This window comes from Sander lucioperca, chromosome 3 (assembly GCF_008315115.2).
Source record: "Sander lucioperca isolate FBNREF2018 chromosome 3, SLUC_FBN_1.2, whole genome shotgun sequence".
In the NCBI taxonomy this organism is placed as follows: Eukaryota; Metazoa; Chordata; class Actinopteri; order Perciformes; family Percidae; genus Sander; species Sander lucioperca.
Window position 1 is genome coordinate 46,467,258 of NC_050175.1, and position 16,888 is coordinate 46,484,145.

General features: G+C 47.6%; 1 protein-coding gene and 1 long non-coding RNA gene across 12 annotated transcripts in view; both read left to right on the forward strand.

Moving 5' to 3' along the window:
* Positions 1 to 16,888, forward strand: part of vps13c (vacuolar protein sorting 13 homolog C) — a 120,751-nt gene that overhangs the window by 53,139 nt on the left and 50,724 nt on the right. For 6 of the 11 annotated variants that reach the window (XM_035999821.1, XM_035999824.1, XM_035999825.1 and 3 more), the window contains 15 exons: positions 80 to 247; positions 634 to 938; positions 4,760 to 4,907; positions 6,304 to 6,442; positions 6,533 to 6,678; positions 8,634 to 8,800; positions 9,597 to 9,851; positions 10,127 to 10,355; positions 11,262 to 11,354; positions 13,494 to 13,727; positions 13,893 to 14,024; positions 14,368 to 14,457; positions 15,267 to 15,422; positions 16,090 to 16,354; positions 16,637 to 16,797. In XM_035999821.1, coding sequence (XP_035855714.1) covers positions 80 to 247; positions 634 to 938; positions 4,760 to 4,907; positions 6,304 to 6,442; positions 6,533 to 6,678; positions 8,634 to 8,800; positions 9,597 to 9,851; positions 10,127 to 10,355; positions 11,262 to 11,354; positions 13,494 to 13,727; positions 13,893 to 14,024; positions 14,368 to 14,457; positions 15,267 to 15,422; positions 16,090 to 16,354; positions 16,637 to 16,797 — 2,688 coding nt within the window. The remainder of the gene's footprint in view (positions 1 to 79; positions 248 to 633; positions 939 to 4,759; positions 4,908 to 6,303; positions 6,443 to 6,532; positions 6,679 to 8,633; positions 8,801 to 9,596; positions 9,852 to 10,126; positions 10,356 to 11,261; positions 11,355 to 13,493; positions 13,728 to 13,892; positions 14,025 to 14,367; positions 14,458 to 15,266; positions 15,423 to 16,089; positions 16,355 to 16,636; positions 16,798 to 16,888) is intronic. The other 5 variants (XM_035999820.1, XM_035999822.1, XM_035999823.1 and 2 more) reach the window with 4 other exon arrangements.
* Positions 7,964 to 8,263, forward strand: LOC118494757. The gene is made up of 2 exons (XR_004896943.1): positions 7,964 to 8,000; positions 8,121 to 8,263. It is a non-coding gene; the product is annotated as an uncharacterized LOC118494757 (long non-coding RNA).

Genomic DNA, 16,888 nt, shown 5'->3' on the forward strand with positions numbered 1-16,888 from the left:
GATAGATGTATTTCTGATGTTTCTCCAGACTGATAGATTTATTTCTGATAGATGTATTTCTGATGTTTGTGTCCTCCAGGCGATCTCCATCGTGGGTGACGAGGTGTTCAACTTCTCCATGAGTTTGACTCCCAGCGCCACAGACGGCGCCGGCTACGCCGACATGTCTAAAACTGACGGCAGAGTGAAGCTGAACGTGGGCTGCATCCAGGTGGTCTACCTGCACAAGTTCATCATGGCTCTGCTGGTGAGTGACAGCAACAAATGTCTTAATATATCAACAAAAAAGTCTTAATATTTCAACAAAAGTTATAATAGTTCAACAAAAAAGTCTTAATATTTCACAAAACAGTCTTCATATTTCAACAAAAGTTGTAATAGTTCGACAAAAGTTATAATAGTTCAACAAAAGTCTTCATATTTCAACAAAAAAGTCTTCATGTTTCAACAAAAGTAATAGTTCAACAAAAAAGTCTTAATATTTCAGTTGTAATACTTCAACAGAAGTCTTCATATTTCAACAAAAAAGTCTTAATATTTCACAAAAAAGTCTTAATATTTTAAGAAAAAAGATTTAGGAGTCAAAAACTGTTCTGTACCTAATGTCATTCCTGTTTTTGTCTTTTCATTCAGAACTTTACCAACAACTTCCAGACCGCTAAAGAAGCTCTGAGCGCGGCCACGGCTCAGGCGGCCGAGAAGGCGGCGTCCAGCGTGCGTGACTTCGCCCAGAAGAGTTTCCGTCTGTCCATGGACATCAGGCTGAAAGCTCCGCTCATCATCATCCCCCAGTCCTCCAGCTCCCAGAATGCACTTGTGATGGACCTGGGTCTGATCACGGTGGGGAACAGCTTCTCTCTGCTGACCGTCGACGGGTGCCCGCTGCCGGCCGTCATCGACAACATGGACGTCCAGCTGACGCAGCTCAAACTCTCCAGGTCAGTTAGATTCAGACGCAAAGATCTGATCCACAAACAGCACAGAACAAACTGAAACCAAATAGATAGATAGATAGATAGATAGATAGATAGATAGATAGATAGATAGATAGATGGGTAGATGGATGGATGGATAGGTAGGTAGGTGGGTAGGTGGGTAGGTAGGTGGATGGGTAGATGGGTAGATAGATGGGTAGATGGATGGATAGGTAGGTAGGTAGGTGGGTAGGTAGATGGGTAGATGGATAGATGGATGGGTAGATGGGTAGATACAGTGGTGCTCATAAGTTTATGAACCCATGCTAAAGTTGACTATTAAGAGGAATAAAAAAATCATCTTTTGGAAATTGATCTTAATTCCCTTAATACAAAATAAAAAAAAATCCAATCTTCAAGGACACCAATTTTCTCTGTGAATGAATAATGTATCGTAAATAAATAAATGTTCTTCCTTAAAATACAGGGGGCATAAGTCAGTACACCCCTATGTTAAATTCCCATAGAGGCAGGCAGATGTTTATTTTGAAAGGCCAGTTATTTCATGGATCCAGGATACTATGTATCCTGATAAAGTTCCCTTGGCATCATCACATACCCTTCACCATACCCCCACATCATCACATACCATTCACTATACCCCCACATCATCACATACCCTTCACCATACCTAGAGATTGGCATGGGGTACTTTCCATAAAATCATCTCTCAATGCAAATCAAACCAGCTATGAGGCTAACTGAAATAAAACCATGCCAATCTCTAGGTCCTCGATATCGACGACCTTTTAGTCTGACAGCATGTTCGACAGGTGGTTACACAATACTCTCTCCATACATTTACACAACACAGATGTTGGCCACTGGACACACTCACAATCCAGGAGGTGCTGAGTGGAGCATTCTTTGATCTAACTCTCCTCAGGCTACATTTACTACTTTTCAGTTTTTAAGCTGAGTTTTGAGCTTTGAGACAAAAGTGATGTCAGTGTTTTTATCTCTAGTAGAAGAACTAATCTCTGTTTAACTAATACGCCCAAACTTCATAGGGGCTCAGAAACACCAGAGCAGGGGGAATGAGAGGGGGACACACCAGAGCAGGGGGAATGAGAGTGGGAAACGCCAGAGCAGGGAGAATGAGAGGGAGAAACGTCTGAGCAGGGGGAATGAGAGGGGGAAACACCAGAGCAGGGGGAATGAGAGGGGGGGAAGCCAGAGCAGGGGGAATGAGAGGGGGAAACACCAGAGCAGGGGGAATGAGAGGGGGAAACACCAGAGCAGGGGGAATGAGAGGGGGGAACGCCAGAGCAGGGGGAATGAGAGGGGGAAACGCCAGAGCAGGGGGAATGAGAGGGGGGGACGCCAGAGCAGTGGGAATGAGAGGGAGAAACACCAGAGCAGGGGGAATGAGAGGGAGAAACGCCAGAGCAGGGGGAATGAGAGGGAGAAACGCCAGAGCAGGGGGAATGAGAGGGGGAAACACCAGAGCAGGGGGGAATGAGAGGGGGAACAGGAAAAATGAGAGGGGGAAACGCCAGAGCAGGGGGAATGAGAGGGGGAAACACCAGAGCAGGGGGAATGAGATGGGGAAACACCAGAGCAGGGGGAATGAGAGGGGGAAACACCAGAGCAGGGGGAATGAGAGGGGGGAAACACCAGAGCAGGGGGAATGAGAGGGGAAACACCAGAGCAGGGGGAATGAGAGGGGGAAACGCCAGAGCAGGGGGAATGAGAGGGGGGAAACGCCAGAGCAGGGGGAATGAGAGGGGGAAACCAGAGCAGGGGGAATGAGAGGGGAGAAACGCCAGAGCAGGGGGAATGAGAGGGGGAAACACCAGAGCGGGGGGAATGAGAGGGGAAACAGAAAAATGAGAGGGGGAAACGCCAGAGCAGGGGGAATGAGATGGGGGACACACCAGAGCAGGGGGGAATGAGATGGGGGGAAACACCAGAGCAGGGGGAATGAGAGTGGGGAAACACCAGAGCAGGGGGAATGAGAGGGGGGAAACGCCAGAGCAGGGGGAATGAGAGGGGGGGAACGCCAGAGCAGGGGGAATGAGAGGGGGGAAACACCAGAGCAGTGGGAATGAGAGGGGAAACGCCAGAGCAGGGGGAATGAGAGGGGGAAACACCAGAGCAGGGGGAATGAGAGGGGGAACAGGAAAAATGAGAGGGGGAAACGCCAGAGCAGGGGGAATGAGAGGGAGAAACACCAGAGCAGGGGGAATGAGAGGGAGAAACGCCAGAGCAGGGGGAATGAGAGGGGGAAACACCAGAGCAGTGGGAATGAGAGGGAGAAACACCAGAGCAGGGGGAATGAGAGGGAGAAACGCCAGAGCAGGGGGAATGAGAGGGAGAAACGCCAGAGCAGGGGGAATGAGAGGGGGAAACACCAGAGCGGGGGGAATGAGAGGGGGAACAGGAAAAATGAGAGGGGGAAACGCCAGAGCAGGGGGAATGAGAGGGGGACACACCAGAGCAGGGGGAATGAGATGGGGAAACACCAGAGCAGGGGGAAAGAGATGGGGAAACACCAGAGCAGGGGGAATGAGAGGGGGGAAACACCATAGCAGAGGGAATGAGAGTGGGAAACACCAGAGCAGGGGGAATGAGAGGGGGAAACGCCAGAGCAGGGGGAATGAGAGGGGGGGACGCCAGAGCAGTGGGAATGAGAGGGAGAAACGCCAGAGCAGTGGGAATGAGAGGGAGAAACGCCAGAGCAGGGGGAATGAGAGGGAGAAACGCCAGAGCAGGGGGAATGAGAGGGGGAAACACCAGAGCAGGGAGAATGAGAGGGGGAACAGGAAAAATGAGAGGGGAAAACGCCAGAGCAGGGGGAATGAGAGGGGGAAACACCACAGCAGGGGTAATGAGAGGGGGAACAGGAAAAATGAGAGGGGGAAACGCCAGAGCAGGGGGAATGAGAGGTGGAACAGGAAAAATGAGAGGGGGAAACGCCAGAGCAGGGGGAATGAGATGGGGAAACACCAGAGCAGGGGGAATGAGAGGGGGAAACACCAGAGCAGGGAGAATGAGAGGGGGAACAGGAAAAATGAGAGGGGAAAACGCTAGAGCAGGGAGAATGAGAGGGGGAACACACCAGAGCAGGGGGAATGAGAGGGGGAAACACCAGAGCAGGGGGAATGAGATGGGGAAACACCAGAGCCGGGGGAATGAGAGGGGGGAAACACCAGAGCAGAGGGAATGAGAGTGGGAAACACCAGAGCAGGGGGAATGAGAGGGGGAAACGTTGCAGAGTAAGGGTGAATGAGAGGAGGAAACGCCAGAGCAGGGGGAATGAGATGGGGAAACACCAGAGCAGGGGGAATGAGAGGGGGAACAGGAAAAATGAGAGGAGGAAACGCCAGAGCAGGGGGAATGAGATGGGGAAACACCAGAGCAGGGGGAATGAGAGGGGGAAACACCAGAGCAGAGGGAATGAGAGGGGGAAACACCAGAGCAGGGGGAATGAGAGGGGAAAACACCAGAGCAGGGGGAATGAGAGGGGGGGAAGCCAGAGCAGGGGGAATGAGAGGGGGAAACACCAGAGCAGGGGGAATGAGAGGGGGAAACACCAGAGCAGAGGGAATGAGAGGGGGGAAACACCAGACCAGGGGGAATGAGAGGAGGAAACACCAGAGCAGGGGGAATGAGAGGGGGAAACACTGTAACTGTGTGTGTGACTCAGGACCTGTCTGTTCTTATTGTAACTGACTCAGGACCTGTCTGGACTTATTGTAACTGTGACTCAGGACCTGTCTGGTCTTTTTGTAACTGTGACTCAGGACCTGTCTGGTCTTACTGTAACTGTGTGTGTGTCTCAGGACCTGTCTGGACTCGAGCTCGGAGCGAGCCGGCACCGAGCTGCTGGAGCCGGTCAACCTGCAGCTGAAGGTCCAGAGGAACCTGGCAGCTTCCTGGTACAAAAAGATGGTCGCCATGGAGATCAACGGGGATCTGAAGCCCATGAAGGTAGGAGGAGCACACGCACGCATGCGCGCACACATACACGTACACTCCCGCACGCACGCACACACACACACGCACGTGCACACACACACACACACGCACGCGCGCACAGACACACACACACACACACACACACACACACACACACACACTCACGCACACACACTCACGCATAAGCACGCACAGACACAGACACACTCACGCACAAGCACGCACAGACACACACACACACACACACACACACACACACACACACTCTATCTCAGCTTCTAACCCACCTGAGAGTGACAACTGTTTCTAACAGCTCTGTTTCTGAACCAGTCGACATGCCCCCCCCCAAAGGTACACAGTGTTCTCCCGTAGTGTGAATCTCTAGATCTAGAACCCTCCAAATAAGACACAGTTTAATTGTGCCGTGTTGGGTTCTCCTTGGTACTTAAACACATAGCACTACACCCCTTCCCCTGGTTACACGCTAGGCTAGAAGTTTCCCCTGATCCCATTGTTGATGCTAAGCTAGGCTAACCACATACAGTATCTGTACTGGACACTCTGGGCCAGATGTACTAACGCTTTTGCGCCAACTTCAGTCGTATTTGTTTCGCAACGTGCCCTTAAAAGAAGGCTGCACGGGAAGGACTGAAATTGGCAAATTGTGCTTTTCCGTGTCATGCATATGCATTCATGGGAGGGTGAAGGGGACAGTGGGAGTTTCCCATAAAGAGAAGGGAGGAGAAGCGTAAAGTGCGCCTAATTATGTATTCCACGGTATGTACACAAACCGCCCGTGAAAGCACGCCTCTATTTAGTGGTGAAAATTCTCCGCCTCTTAAAAGCAGGTGTAAACCAGGAAGCAGGTTTCCTGGCATATGCCTCCTGGTGAAATGGCAGCAGTAATCCAAGCAAGACGGAGACATAGGTCAAGGAGACGAGCTGAACAAGGATCACACTTTTTCAGTTGAGTGAACAGGAAATCATTAAGCGTTACAGATTAAGCAGCCATCCTTAAGAATCAAAGATCATATCATATCTCTGACTCAGCAGCTGTTAAACTCCTCGCTACATTACACATATTGGCATCAGGATCATTTCAAACAGTCCTAGCATCAGCAGTGGGAATATCTCAGTCTGCACTCAGCCGTATCATAGCAACAGTACTTAATGCTTTGATACAGCGCAGTTTACGGCATAGTGGGCGGAGAAAGGCGCTGATTACCCGATGAACTGCAGGTTTGGTAAATACGACGTAAGCTGAAGGATCACAGCGTGCACTTTCTGCGGGTTGGCCATGGCGGTGATAATGCTCCGTTCTCAAATGTACGTACATCTGGCCGTCAGAGAGGAAACCTCTGGAGAGAGATCAGTAATCAGTCAGCTGCTGTCTGTACCCGTCCTGCAGGTGGAGCTGAGTCAGGACGACCTGGCTGTGCTGCTGAGGATCCTGATGGAGAATCTGGGCGAGGCCGGCGGTCTGGACCTCCCCGCCCCGAGACAGGACTCTGCTCTGCAGCTCCGAGTGGCCAGAGCCCCCCCCACAGGTCTTCATATTAATACTAATCCACGTAGCTTCTGATTCTAATTAACGGAAGTGAGATTAATTTTCGGTTTGCTGTGTTTTCTGTTTTCAGGCGATAGTGGGAAACCCACTGTGAGCAGTGATGAAGACGAGGAGGAAGCTCTGGTGACGATGCAGTTTAACTTCAACATCAAGTCTCTGGCTCTGGTTCTGTACAGCAACGATCCCAAACAGGTCCGTCCTGTTCTGCAGGTTTCTGTATGTATTTCCTTCTGATGTACCCAGAAACCGTCGATGGCCAGCTTTTTCACTTGTCTTTTTTACCTTGTTGCTGTGAAATGTTTCTCCACTGGAGCAGTTGGGGTTAAGGGCCTTGCTCAAGGGCACCTCAGTGGTGGTGATGAGGGAGGGACAAGCGCTGCTCTTTCACTTTCCCCACCCAGATTTTATCCTGCCCGCCGTCCCTCAATACCCACTAGGTCTGGATTTGTTGCCGAACGGCTGCGGCCATGACTGACAGCTGAAGTCATTAGGACCCACGAGATCTCCCAAATTCATGTGTGATCGCGCGATATAACAGGATGTAGTTTCTATAAACAGAACCACAAAACCAACAACAGTTTGTTTCCATCCAGAGGAGTAGAGGGAAACAACTCTGTGCTGACCTGCTGAAATATGATCCGCTGTGAGCACGGTGTATATTATTTTGAAAATTAACCAGATGTTTTGTTTCTGTGCTCGACTTCCTGTCCCGCACTATCTGCCGTGTGCTGAATTGCTGCGGAGCTCTCCGGTGTCCGGCAAAAATAGAAGCTCTGTGTATCTGCTCTGGAGGGCTGTGGACCGCCGGAGCTGGGACGCAGTCGGAACGCAGCCGTTCTGCAGTCAGTAAAAATACACGCATTGACTTTAATGGAAAGCTAATGACTCCACCACCACTCTGTAGTTGGTCGAAATTGCGGGTTAAACCAGACAGAGATATTTAACACAAGAATCCTCTCTATCAGGCTGACACACTTTCTCCTCCAGGATGTCTGGACTGACCCCAGTCATGGTATGTGGTGGAGAGAGCTAGAGAGGGTCTGAAGAGAGGGAGCAGTATGTGGTGGGGAGAGCTAGAGAGAGACTGAAGAGAGAGAGCAGTATGTGGTGGAGAGAGGTAGAGAGAGACTGAAGAGAGAGAGCAGTATGTGGTAGAGAGAGAGCAGTATGTGGTGGAGAGAGCTAGAGAGAGACTGAAGAGAGAGAGCAGTATGTGGTGGAGAGAGGTAGAGAGAGACTGAAGAGAGAGAGAGCAGTATGTGGTAGAGAGAGAGCAGTATGTGGTGGAGAGAGCTAGAGAGAGACTGAAGAGAGAGAGCAGTATGTGGTGGAGAGAGCTAGAGAGAGACTGAAGAGAGAGAGCAGTATGTGGTGGAGAGAGCTAGAGAGAGGCTGAAGAGAGAGAGCAGTATGTGGTAGAGAGAGAGCAGCATGTGGTGGAGAGAGAGCAGTATGTGGTGGAGAGAGCTAGAGAGAGACTGAAGAGAGAGAGCAGTATGTGGTGGAGAGAGCTAGAGAGAGACTGAAGAGAGGGAGCAGTATGTGGTGGAGAGAGCTAGAGAGAGACTGAAGAGAGGGAGCAGTATGTGGTGGAGAGAGCTAGAGAGAGACTGAAGAGAGGGAGCAGTATGTGGTGGAGAGAGACTGAATAGAGGGAGTGGCGTTAGAATAAAGCAGAGAATCAGAGAAATAAAACACTGTTTTCTCCGTTTCATCTCTACTAGAAATGCAGCTGTAGCAATAATCTCACTATCTATATCCTCATTCATATTTTAAGGTGCTACAAGTGATATCCAGCAACAAAAAAGCCTGAACAGTCTGAAGTTAGAACGGAAGTCCAGAGAGTGGTTTCTATGCAGATGATACACCGTCTCGTCTCGTCTCATTGGTGGAAACAGACAGCTTTCAGAACGGAGAAAGTGAAAGTTTACACTCGTCTCGACTAAAATCTTTGTTCTGAACTGGAGTTTAGACTCCAAACTGGGATCAGCACTGGGGTTGTTGGGTCTTGTGTCTGATTGTGGTTCTGTTCCCTTCAGCGTTGGGTCTGATTGTGGTTCTGTTCGCTGCAGCATTGGGTCTGATTGTGGTTCTGTTCGCTGCAGCGTTGGGTCTGATTGTGGTTCTGTTCCCTGCAGCGTTGGGTCTGATTGTGGTTCTGTTCCTTGCAGCTTGCAGATCTCCAGCACCAGCAGAACCTCCGTCTGGGAGAGTTGGCGCTCCATCAGTTGAAGACTTCGGGGAAGATCCTGACGGACGGCAGTGTGGAGGTAGCCACCGTCCTCAGCGGCTGCACACTGGACGACCTGAGGACCGGCATGGAGCGGGTCACCTCACGGTAAAATTGTATTTTGGCTTTTCCAATAAATCGCTATAACACATTATTTATAATAACATTCATATATGAATTATTTTCTGGATACATTTAGAGCAAAACCCCAGTTTCACCGTGTTAGCAGATTATTTTCTATAAAAGAAAACTGATACTAATGTGGTCTGTACTAAATGGTGTGGTCTGTGTGTGTTTATGTCTGTTAAAGGTCCTATGACATGCTGCTTTTTGGATGCTTTTATATAGGCCTTAGTGGTCCCCTAATACTGTATCTGAAGTCTCTTTTATATAGACCTTAGTGGTCCCCTAATACTGTATCTGAAGTCTCTTTTATATAGGCCTTAGTGGTCCCCTAATACTGTATCTGAAGTCTCTTTTATATAGACCTTAGTGGTCCCCTAATACTGTATCTTAAGTTTCTTTTATATAGGCCTTAGTGGTCCCCTAATACTGTATCTTAAGTTTCTTTTATATAGGCCTTAGTGGTCCCCTAATACTGTATATGAAGTCTCTTTTATATAGGCCTTAGTCCTTGACCAACTGCCACTTTGTTTGTTTGCAAGCCATGATGTCTCTCTCTTTCTCGCCCATCTGAGCTTTCATTTTCTCAAAGGCAGAGCAGGATACCCAGGGCTCGGTTTACACCCGTCAGCATTTCTAGCGACTGGGGGACCATAGGCAGGCTGGGGGAGCTCATATTAATGTTAAAAACCTCATAAAGTGAAATCTTCATGCCATGGGACCTTTAAATGTATGAATTCACCCTTTCCCTGCTGTGTTATGTCTCTGGCCGTGATGTCAGGATGGTGGGTCGGCGAGACGAGGAATCCCCCGAGGCGATGATCGACGTGACGTACCGTCAGAGTGCTGCAGAGCGGGAGGTGGTGGCCGTCCTGCAGAAACTCTACCTGTGTGCCAGCGTGGAGTTCCTGATGGCCGTGGCAGACTTCTTCCTGCAGGCTCTGCCGCAGAGTCCGACCGCCACTGCCGGCTCGGCAGCAAGCGACAGACTGCCGCTGAGACAGACCGCCGAGCCTCGAGCTGACGCCAAGCCCGGTACAACCCACAAATACAGTCAATGTTTCAGACCCGCTGACCCACAAACAGAGTGAAGTTCATGTAAATGTAGCCTCAGACAGCCCTATTACAATCTCCTCTAAGCTAAACTTTGTCTGAATGTTGTTTATGTTATGTCATGTCATTTAGCTGTCATGTTGTCTGAACGTCGTTTACGTTATGTCATGTCATTTAGCTGTCATGTTGTCTGAACGTCGTTTACGTTATGTCATGTCATTTAGCTGTCGTGTTGTCTGAACGGTGTCTTCTCTGCGCAGCGTCTGTGGTGCGGACCCGTCTGCGGGCGGTGGTTTTGGACCCGGAGGTTGTGTTCGTGGCGAGCCTGATGAAGGCCGACGCCCCCGCGCTCACAGCTTCCTTCCAGTGTGACGTCTCGCTGCAGAACGAGCCGGACGGCAGCCAGAACATGAGAGCCAACCTCAGGGAGTTAAAGGTCCTTGCCTGCCGCTTCATTCGGAACAAGGAGGACGATGCTTTCACCACCGTAAGTTCTATTTAATCCCTGCTGACCGCCAGAGGCGGTGCTTAAAGCACAAGTATGTATGTAAGTATGTTCGAGTACGTATACCAACAATGTCACTTGACCCAGGAGGGACTACAGTTTCTGGCATCATCAGGGAAAGGAGTATTTAGCTTCCCACTCCCGGTATGAGTCGTTTTTCTTTTTACATTGGATTAGTGGCTGTGTTTTCGCTGAAGCAATCTATTTATCAGTGGTTTAGCAACCGTTTATGGTAAAGGCGTCCCCCCACGGCTCCTAGGGGACGGGGGGCCAGAGACTGAGGCCTCTGGGCCAGCTGTCTGTTACTTTTCCCATCAGATGCTTTGTTGTTGGGCAGCTCATGCTCTGGACCCTTGGGTGGTTACCACCTTAACCCACGGGTACAGGCTCCAGTTCCAACGCTGCCCCCCCACCTCTGGCCGGGCCAAAATGACCATCATCATCGACCCGGAAAAAACCCATGTGCTAGACCAGGAGTTATCCGCCCTCCTGTAGGCTGTAGATCCTCTGTTGCACCCCAGAGGCTATTACTCAACATATTTCTACCTCATGTGGAGATCTAAACCAACTTGTTTCTCGATGGGACTCCCTATAAACTTTCTGTATTTCACCCGGATGGGCGTGGTTTTTTCAGAAACAAAATATCTCTTCACACATTGCTCTGGGACAGACATTCAGGAAGCTGAGTTTGTTCTGAACATTTTGTTATGAAACACATGTGGATCAGTTATCAGCAAATACCCCTAAAATGTGAATTTAAGAAGAAATGTAGACATCGAGAAAATGCCCTTAGATAGACCTCGGAGTGTTAATTAGTCCATAATCTGCAGAATTGTGCAGCTGCAGAGTCCGAGTAGTCCTGCTCATCAGTGTGACTCTGTCCAACAGGTGTTGAGACCCTGCTCGGTCACCATGGAGACCAAAACCCACCCCAACCAACCACTGAGCGGCTGTGTGATGGTAGAGGAAGTCATTGTCAAGGTAACGTCTTCCCTCACAGTTTTATGGATCTATTAAACAGATAACACTTAGAAAACAAGTAGATAAGAAAAATGTTTCACTTTCAGACCAAACTGGCTTGTTTACAACAATTTAGGCTACATCTGCACTGCTACGTTTTTTAATTTTTTTTTCCTTCAGACCAGAAATTTGGATCTTTGGGTCAAACTGTCTGTGTTGTTGTCGTCTTTGTATGTTTTCTAAAACTTTATTTGGCATTTTTTAAGCAGTGAAACTTTCCACAAGGCTCTGAAAGAAAAAAATCAAAGATAAGCACAGAATAGGAGAATAATAACTTGATCGGACAGCGATAACACACTTCGTATCAGATAATCTTCTTTAACAATAGAAGCAATTTAGTCCGAGTTTTATGGATCTATAAAACACGAGAATCCAACAGATAACACTCAGATAAGGAACATAAATAGATAAACATACTTTTAAGTTGATTTTAGAAGGTTTTCTCCTTTAGGGCGTTTTCACACCGACAGCCTTTAGTTCGGTTGTATCGAACTAGAGTTCGTTTGCCCCGCTGGTGCGGTCCATTTGGGCAGGTGAGAATGCAGCAATCAAACTCTGGTGTGCACCAAAAGCGACCAAACAAGCGTACCGAGACCTGCCTGAAGAGGGGGTCTCGGTACGCTTTCAGTCCAACTCTGGAGCGGTTCATTTGTGGTGAGAACGTGATCCGTACTCTAACCGCACCAACATGCAGCAGAGCACCAAACTGTAGCAGCTTGCAGTGTTTCGCTGAGCTGGTTTGACCACTAGACCAGAACACAGGACCTTCTTCCTGTATTTACTTTCTTGCTCCCGCCCCCAGACACATCTGACCAATAAAAGTGGACTTTCTTGCCTGATTTGTAATGCTGCATTTTGGTACGCATGGATTTTTCCAGGTGTGAAACCAAATCAAACCGAACTGAGGGCAAATCGCTCCAAGTTTACTAACTCACTGATTCGGACCAAAGCCAACCAACTACAGGTGTGACATCACCCTTAGACCAGTAGTTTGGATCTTTGAGTCAACTCTCTGCGTTGTCGTTCTCTCTGTTTGCATTTTTTAAGTTATGATAAAAATGCTCCTTGGTACAGTAGGTGCTCTGGAAGAAGAAAAAAAACTCAGAATAGGAGAATAAAAACCAGATTGGGCGGGGACAACACACTTCAGTATCATTACAGATAATCTTGAGTATAAAACAGAAGGAAAATAAATAATTCTGATACGATCCTCTTTGTGATGTCATCAGAATGAGTAACCAATGAACAAAGAGCAGTTCCCGGTGGAAAACACTCCCCATCGGCGTGTCTGTGTCGAGAGATGGTCCGATACCATTTCTTCCTTCCCGATACCTTATAGAGATACCTTATAGACACCTTAGATATGATTTCTGTCTTTATTGTTAAACTCATTGTGAAACATGAACAAACACAAACAATAAACTTTCTTTTATTATCCAGTTTGACAGCGAGTCATATTGGCAAAAGAACATAAATAAACTACTTTTAAGTAGATTTTCTTTTGGGCTAAATTACGTGGTATCAGATCGGTGCATAAACTCCAGTACCCACCGATACCGATACCAGCTTTTTAGGCAGAATCGCAGGCTTCTTTGATACTGGTATCGGTATCAGAACATCTCTAGTTTAGTTTGGTTTAGTGTATTTATATATACACTACCGGTCAAAAGTTTGGGGTCACTTAGAAATTTCCATTCCACTCCATTCCAGACAGAATAGCGGCTGAGATCAGTTGCATTGTTTTTTTAATCAGGGCAGCAGTTTTCAGATTACATTATGTATATAATGTCAAAATTACATTGCCCATTATCAGCAACCATTCATCCAATGCTCCAAAGGCTCATTCTGTTCACTAATCTGATATCATTTTAAAAGGCTAAGTTTGAAAACATTGAGAACCCTTTTGCAATTATGTAAGCACATAATGTAATCTGAAAACTGCTGCCCTGATTAAAAAAACAATGCAACTGATCTCAGCTGGTATTCTGTCTGGAATGGAGTAGAATGGACATTTCTAAGTGAACCCAAACTTATACTATGTGTATATATATATATATATATATATATATATATTGGAACATCTCTATCTTTGTCCTGCAGATCTCTCCGTTCATCCTCAACACCGTGATGACGATAACGGCCGCTATGACGGCAAAGCAGCGAGACGAGCAGAGTAAGGAGCCGAAGACAGACGTCAGCAACCTCTGGTCCGTCATGAACATCTACGGCTGCAACTATTGGTTCCTGGGAGTGGACCTGGCCGCCGAGGTCACCGAGAGCTTCAGAGAGCCGGACGGGCGCAGCGAGGGCGAGAGATTCACCGCTGAAGTCAAGGTACGACTGTTTTATTCTGAAAGTTTACACGGAGACGGCCAGATCATCTAGAGAAGGTTTTATTCTGAAAGTTTACACAGAGACGGCCAGATCCTCTCGAGAAGGTTTTATTGTGAAGGTTTACAGTGATGTGTTTCCTGTTGCTGTGGTGTTGTCGCTCCGCAGGTGGTCCAGGTGACTCTGGAGTCCGGTTTGGGTCACCGGACCGTCCCACTGCTGCTTGCCGAGTCCGCCTTCAAAGGATCGGCCAAAAACTGGTCGTCTCTGCTGCAGCTCAGAGCCGACATGTCGCTGGAGGTGAGAGCTGATCCACCTCAACCCAAACCTAAACCTGAACTCCCACTGACACACAGGAAGTGATCGGGAAAACATTGATCTTTCAACAGAAGGATTCCTTCAAATCTTTTAAGAAAAACACCAGCAGCAGAAATAGACATGAACTCAAACAGCCGTGCCATTCTTTTCCGTCCAATTTCGACCAAACTTCTGCATTAAAATGAAAAAGCTTTATAGAAAAAGATAATTTGTTGAAAGGTTGTGTTGGACATTTAATGTATTAATGGATTACATCACACATATAACAAATCACGTTTGTGTTGCCTTCCCTTTTTATTCTACATGATGTTTTTATGACATGCAGGTGAACTACTTTAACGAGATCCATGCGGTGTGGGAGCCGCTGCTCGAACGGGTCGATGCCGGCAAACGCAGATGGAACCTGGAGCTTGAGGTAAATCTGTTAGCTCTGTTTCTGACACTACGCAAGTTTATTCTTCTGAATGTCGATCACAGGAAAGCATTTTCACTGCAGATCTGATGATTGAACTACAAACTGAGACATCAGACTTTGGCTTTGGTGTTCTCGTACACTCATTAAATCCTCGATATCAACAAAACATCACAGGGCTACTGAGATGTAGAATGTCCATTGTGCAGGTTTATCATCGTCCATTCTGTACACTAACACAGTTTATGCCTACCATCTTCTAGCAGACTGTGAAAAGACTTTGAAAAGACTAAATTCTGTCACCATCTCACATCTGAAGACAATCTGTCATAATGTCTCTGAGTTTTTAGTCTCAGACTAGAAGATTTAACTGCCAGGACTACAAATTTAGGATGATATCAAACACATTTGACTTTGTCTGAACGTCCAGACAGGAAAAAGACTGAGTTTTATGACCTTGCACCAAAAGATTGCGAAGACGGGAGCGTCCCAACTCTATGAAGACTCTCAGGATCTCATTCCCAGATTGAACATTAGTTTGAGGCAGAGGAGCCACGAAAACTGTTGAGTGTAAGGTCGGCATTAGAGTCTTAGATTAGTCTTAAATTAGAGTGGATTCAAAGCCTGGACATTTTGCCGTGAGGTGACAGTTCTCCACTGTGCTGCCCAGTTGTGTTGTGAAGGATAATGTCAGTTTTAGATCTGGATTCTGCATTAGCAGTTGATGGTTAAATAAAATCAGTTTGATTAGAAACAGCAGTGAAAACACTTGATGAGTAACTTATCTTTCATTGTTGTCTCTGTTTGTGCAGATGAAGAACAACCCGGTCATGGACAGAAGTCCCGTTCACGGAGACGACTTTGTGATTCTGCCTGAACCTTGCACGGCCGTCAGCATCTGCTCCAAAGACACCATGAACATCACCGTGTCCCAGTGCAGCCTCAGCGTCCTGCACAACCTTGCCAAGGTACCGTAACACATCATTACGTCTTCTAAATCCTCGCCAAGGTACCGTAACACATCATAACATCTTCTATAACCTCACCAATGTACCGTAACACATCATTACATCTTCTATAACCTCACTAAGTTACCATAACACATCATTACGTCTTCTATAACCTCGCCAAGGTACCGTAACACATCATTACGTCTTCTGTAACCTCACCATAACTCATCATAATGTCTTCTATAACCTCACCATAACTCATCATAATGTCTTCTATAACCTCACCATAACACACCATAACGTCTTCTATAACCTCGCCAAGGTACCGTAACACATCATTACGTCTTCTGTAACCTCACCATAACTCATCATAATGTCTTCTATAACCTCACCATAACTCATCATAATGTCTTCTATAACCTCACCATAACACATCATTACGTCTTCTATAACCTCGCCAAGGTACCGTAACACATCATTACGTCTTCTGTAACTTCACCATAACTCATCATAATGTCTTCTATAACCTCACCATAACTCATCATAATGTCTTCTATAACCTCACCATAACGTTTTCCGTGTTGTGTTCAGGCGTTCTTCGAAGGAACAGTAATGTGTGTTTTCCGTGTTGTGTTCAGGGGTTCTCTGAGGGAACAGTAATGTGTGTTTGCTGTGTTGTGTTCAGGCGTTCTCCGAGGGAACAGCCTCCACCTTTGACTCGTCTCTAAAAGAGAAAGCCCCGTTCACCATCCGGAACTGCCTGGGGATCCCTGTGACGGTGCAGCTCAGCGCCAACCTGCGGCCGGTGGCTTGTCTGGTGCAGGAATCGCTCCTCCAGCTACCTGCGGGACAGAGCACAGACCTGCAGCACTCGGCGTACGAACCGGCATCCCGGGGAAAACTGTCAGCTCTGCAGCGGCAGGAGAGCTGCCTGTTCCACCTCACCATCGGTCAGGACCGGCCTCTTCCCTTTTCCTATCGTACTTGCCTCGTTCCTTCCCTACTGACTTCCTTTCTTTCTTCTTTCCTTCCCTTTTACCATTCCTCCTTATTTAGTCTTCCTGTACTTCTTCCCAACCCTAAGCATTATTATAGCAGTCTTAAAACAGATGTGGGAATTAAAATAATAATAAAAAATAATAAATAATAAAAGATTAAAGATAATTGATGTGTGTAATGTGTGTATGTGTCTGTGTGTGTGTGTGTGTGTGTGTGTGTGTGTGACCCTTCAGTTCCCTCTGGCTACAGCGAGATCTCCAACATGGCCGTGGACAAACCAGGTCGTCTTCTCTACAACGTCCGCAGTCCTCTGCTGCAGGATGCTGTTTCTGTCCTGCTGCAGATAGACGCCGCAGAGGGAAACAAAGTCATCACCGTCCGCTCGCCGCTGCAGGTCTGATCCCTCGCCACGCAGTCTGATCCCCCCCCACACAGTCTGAACCCCCCCCCCCTCGCCAGAAACGAAGAAATTAATCCTCATGTTA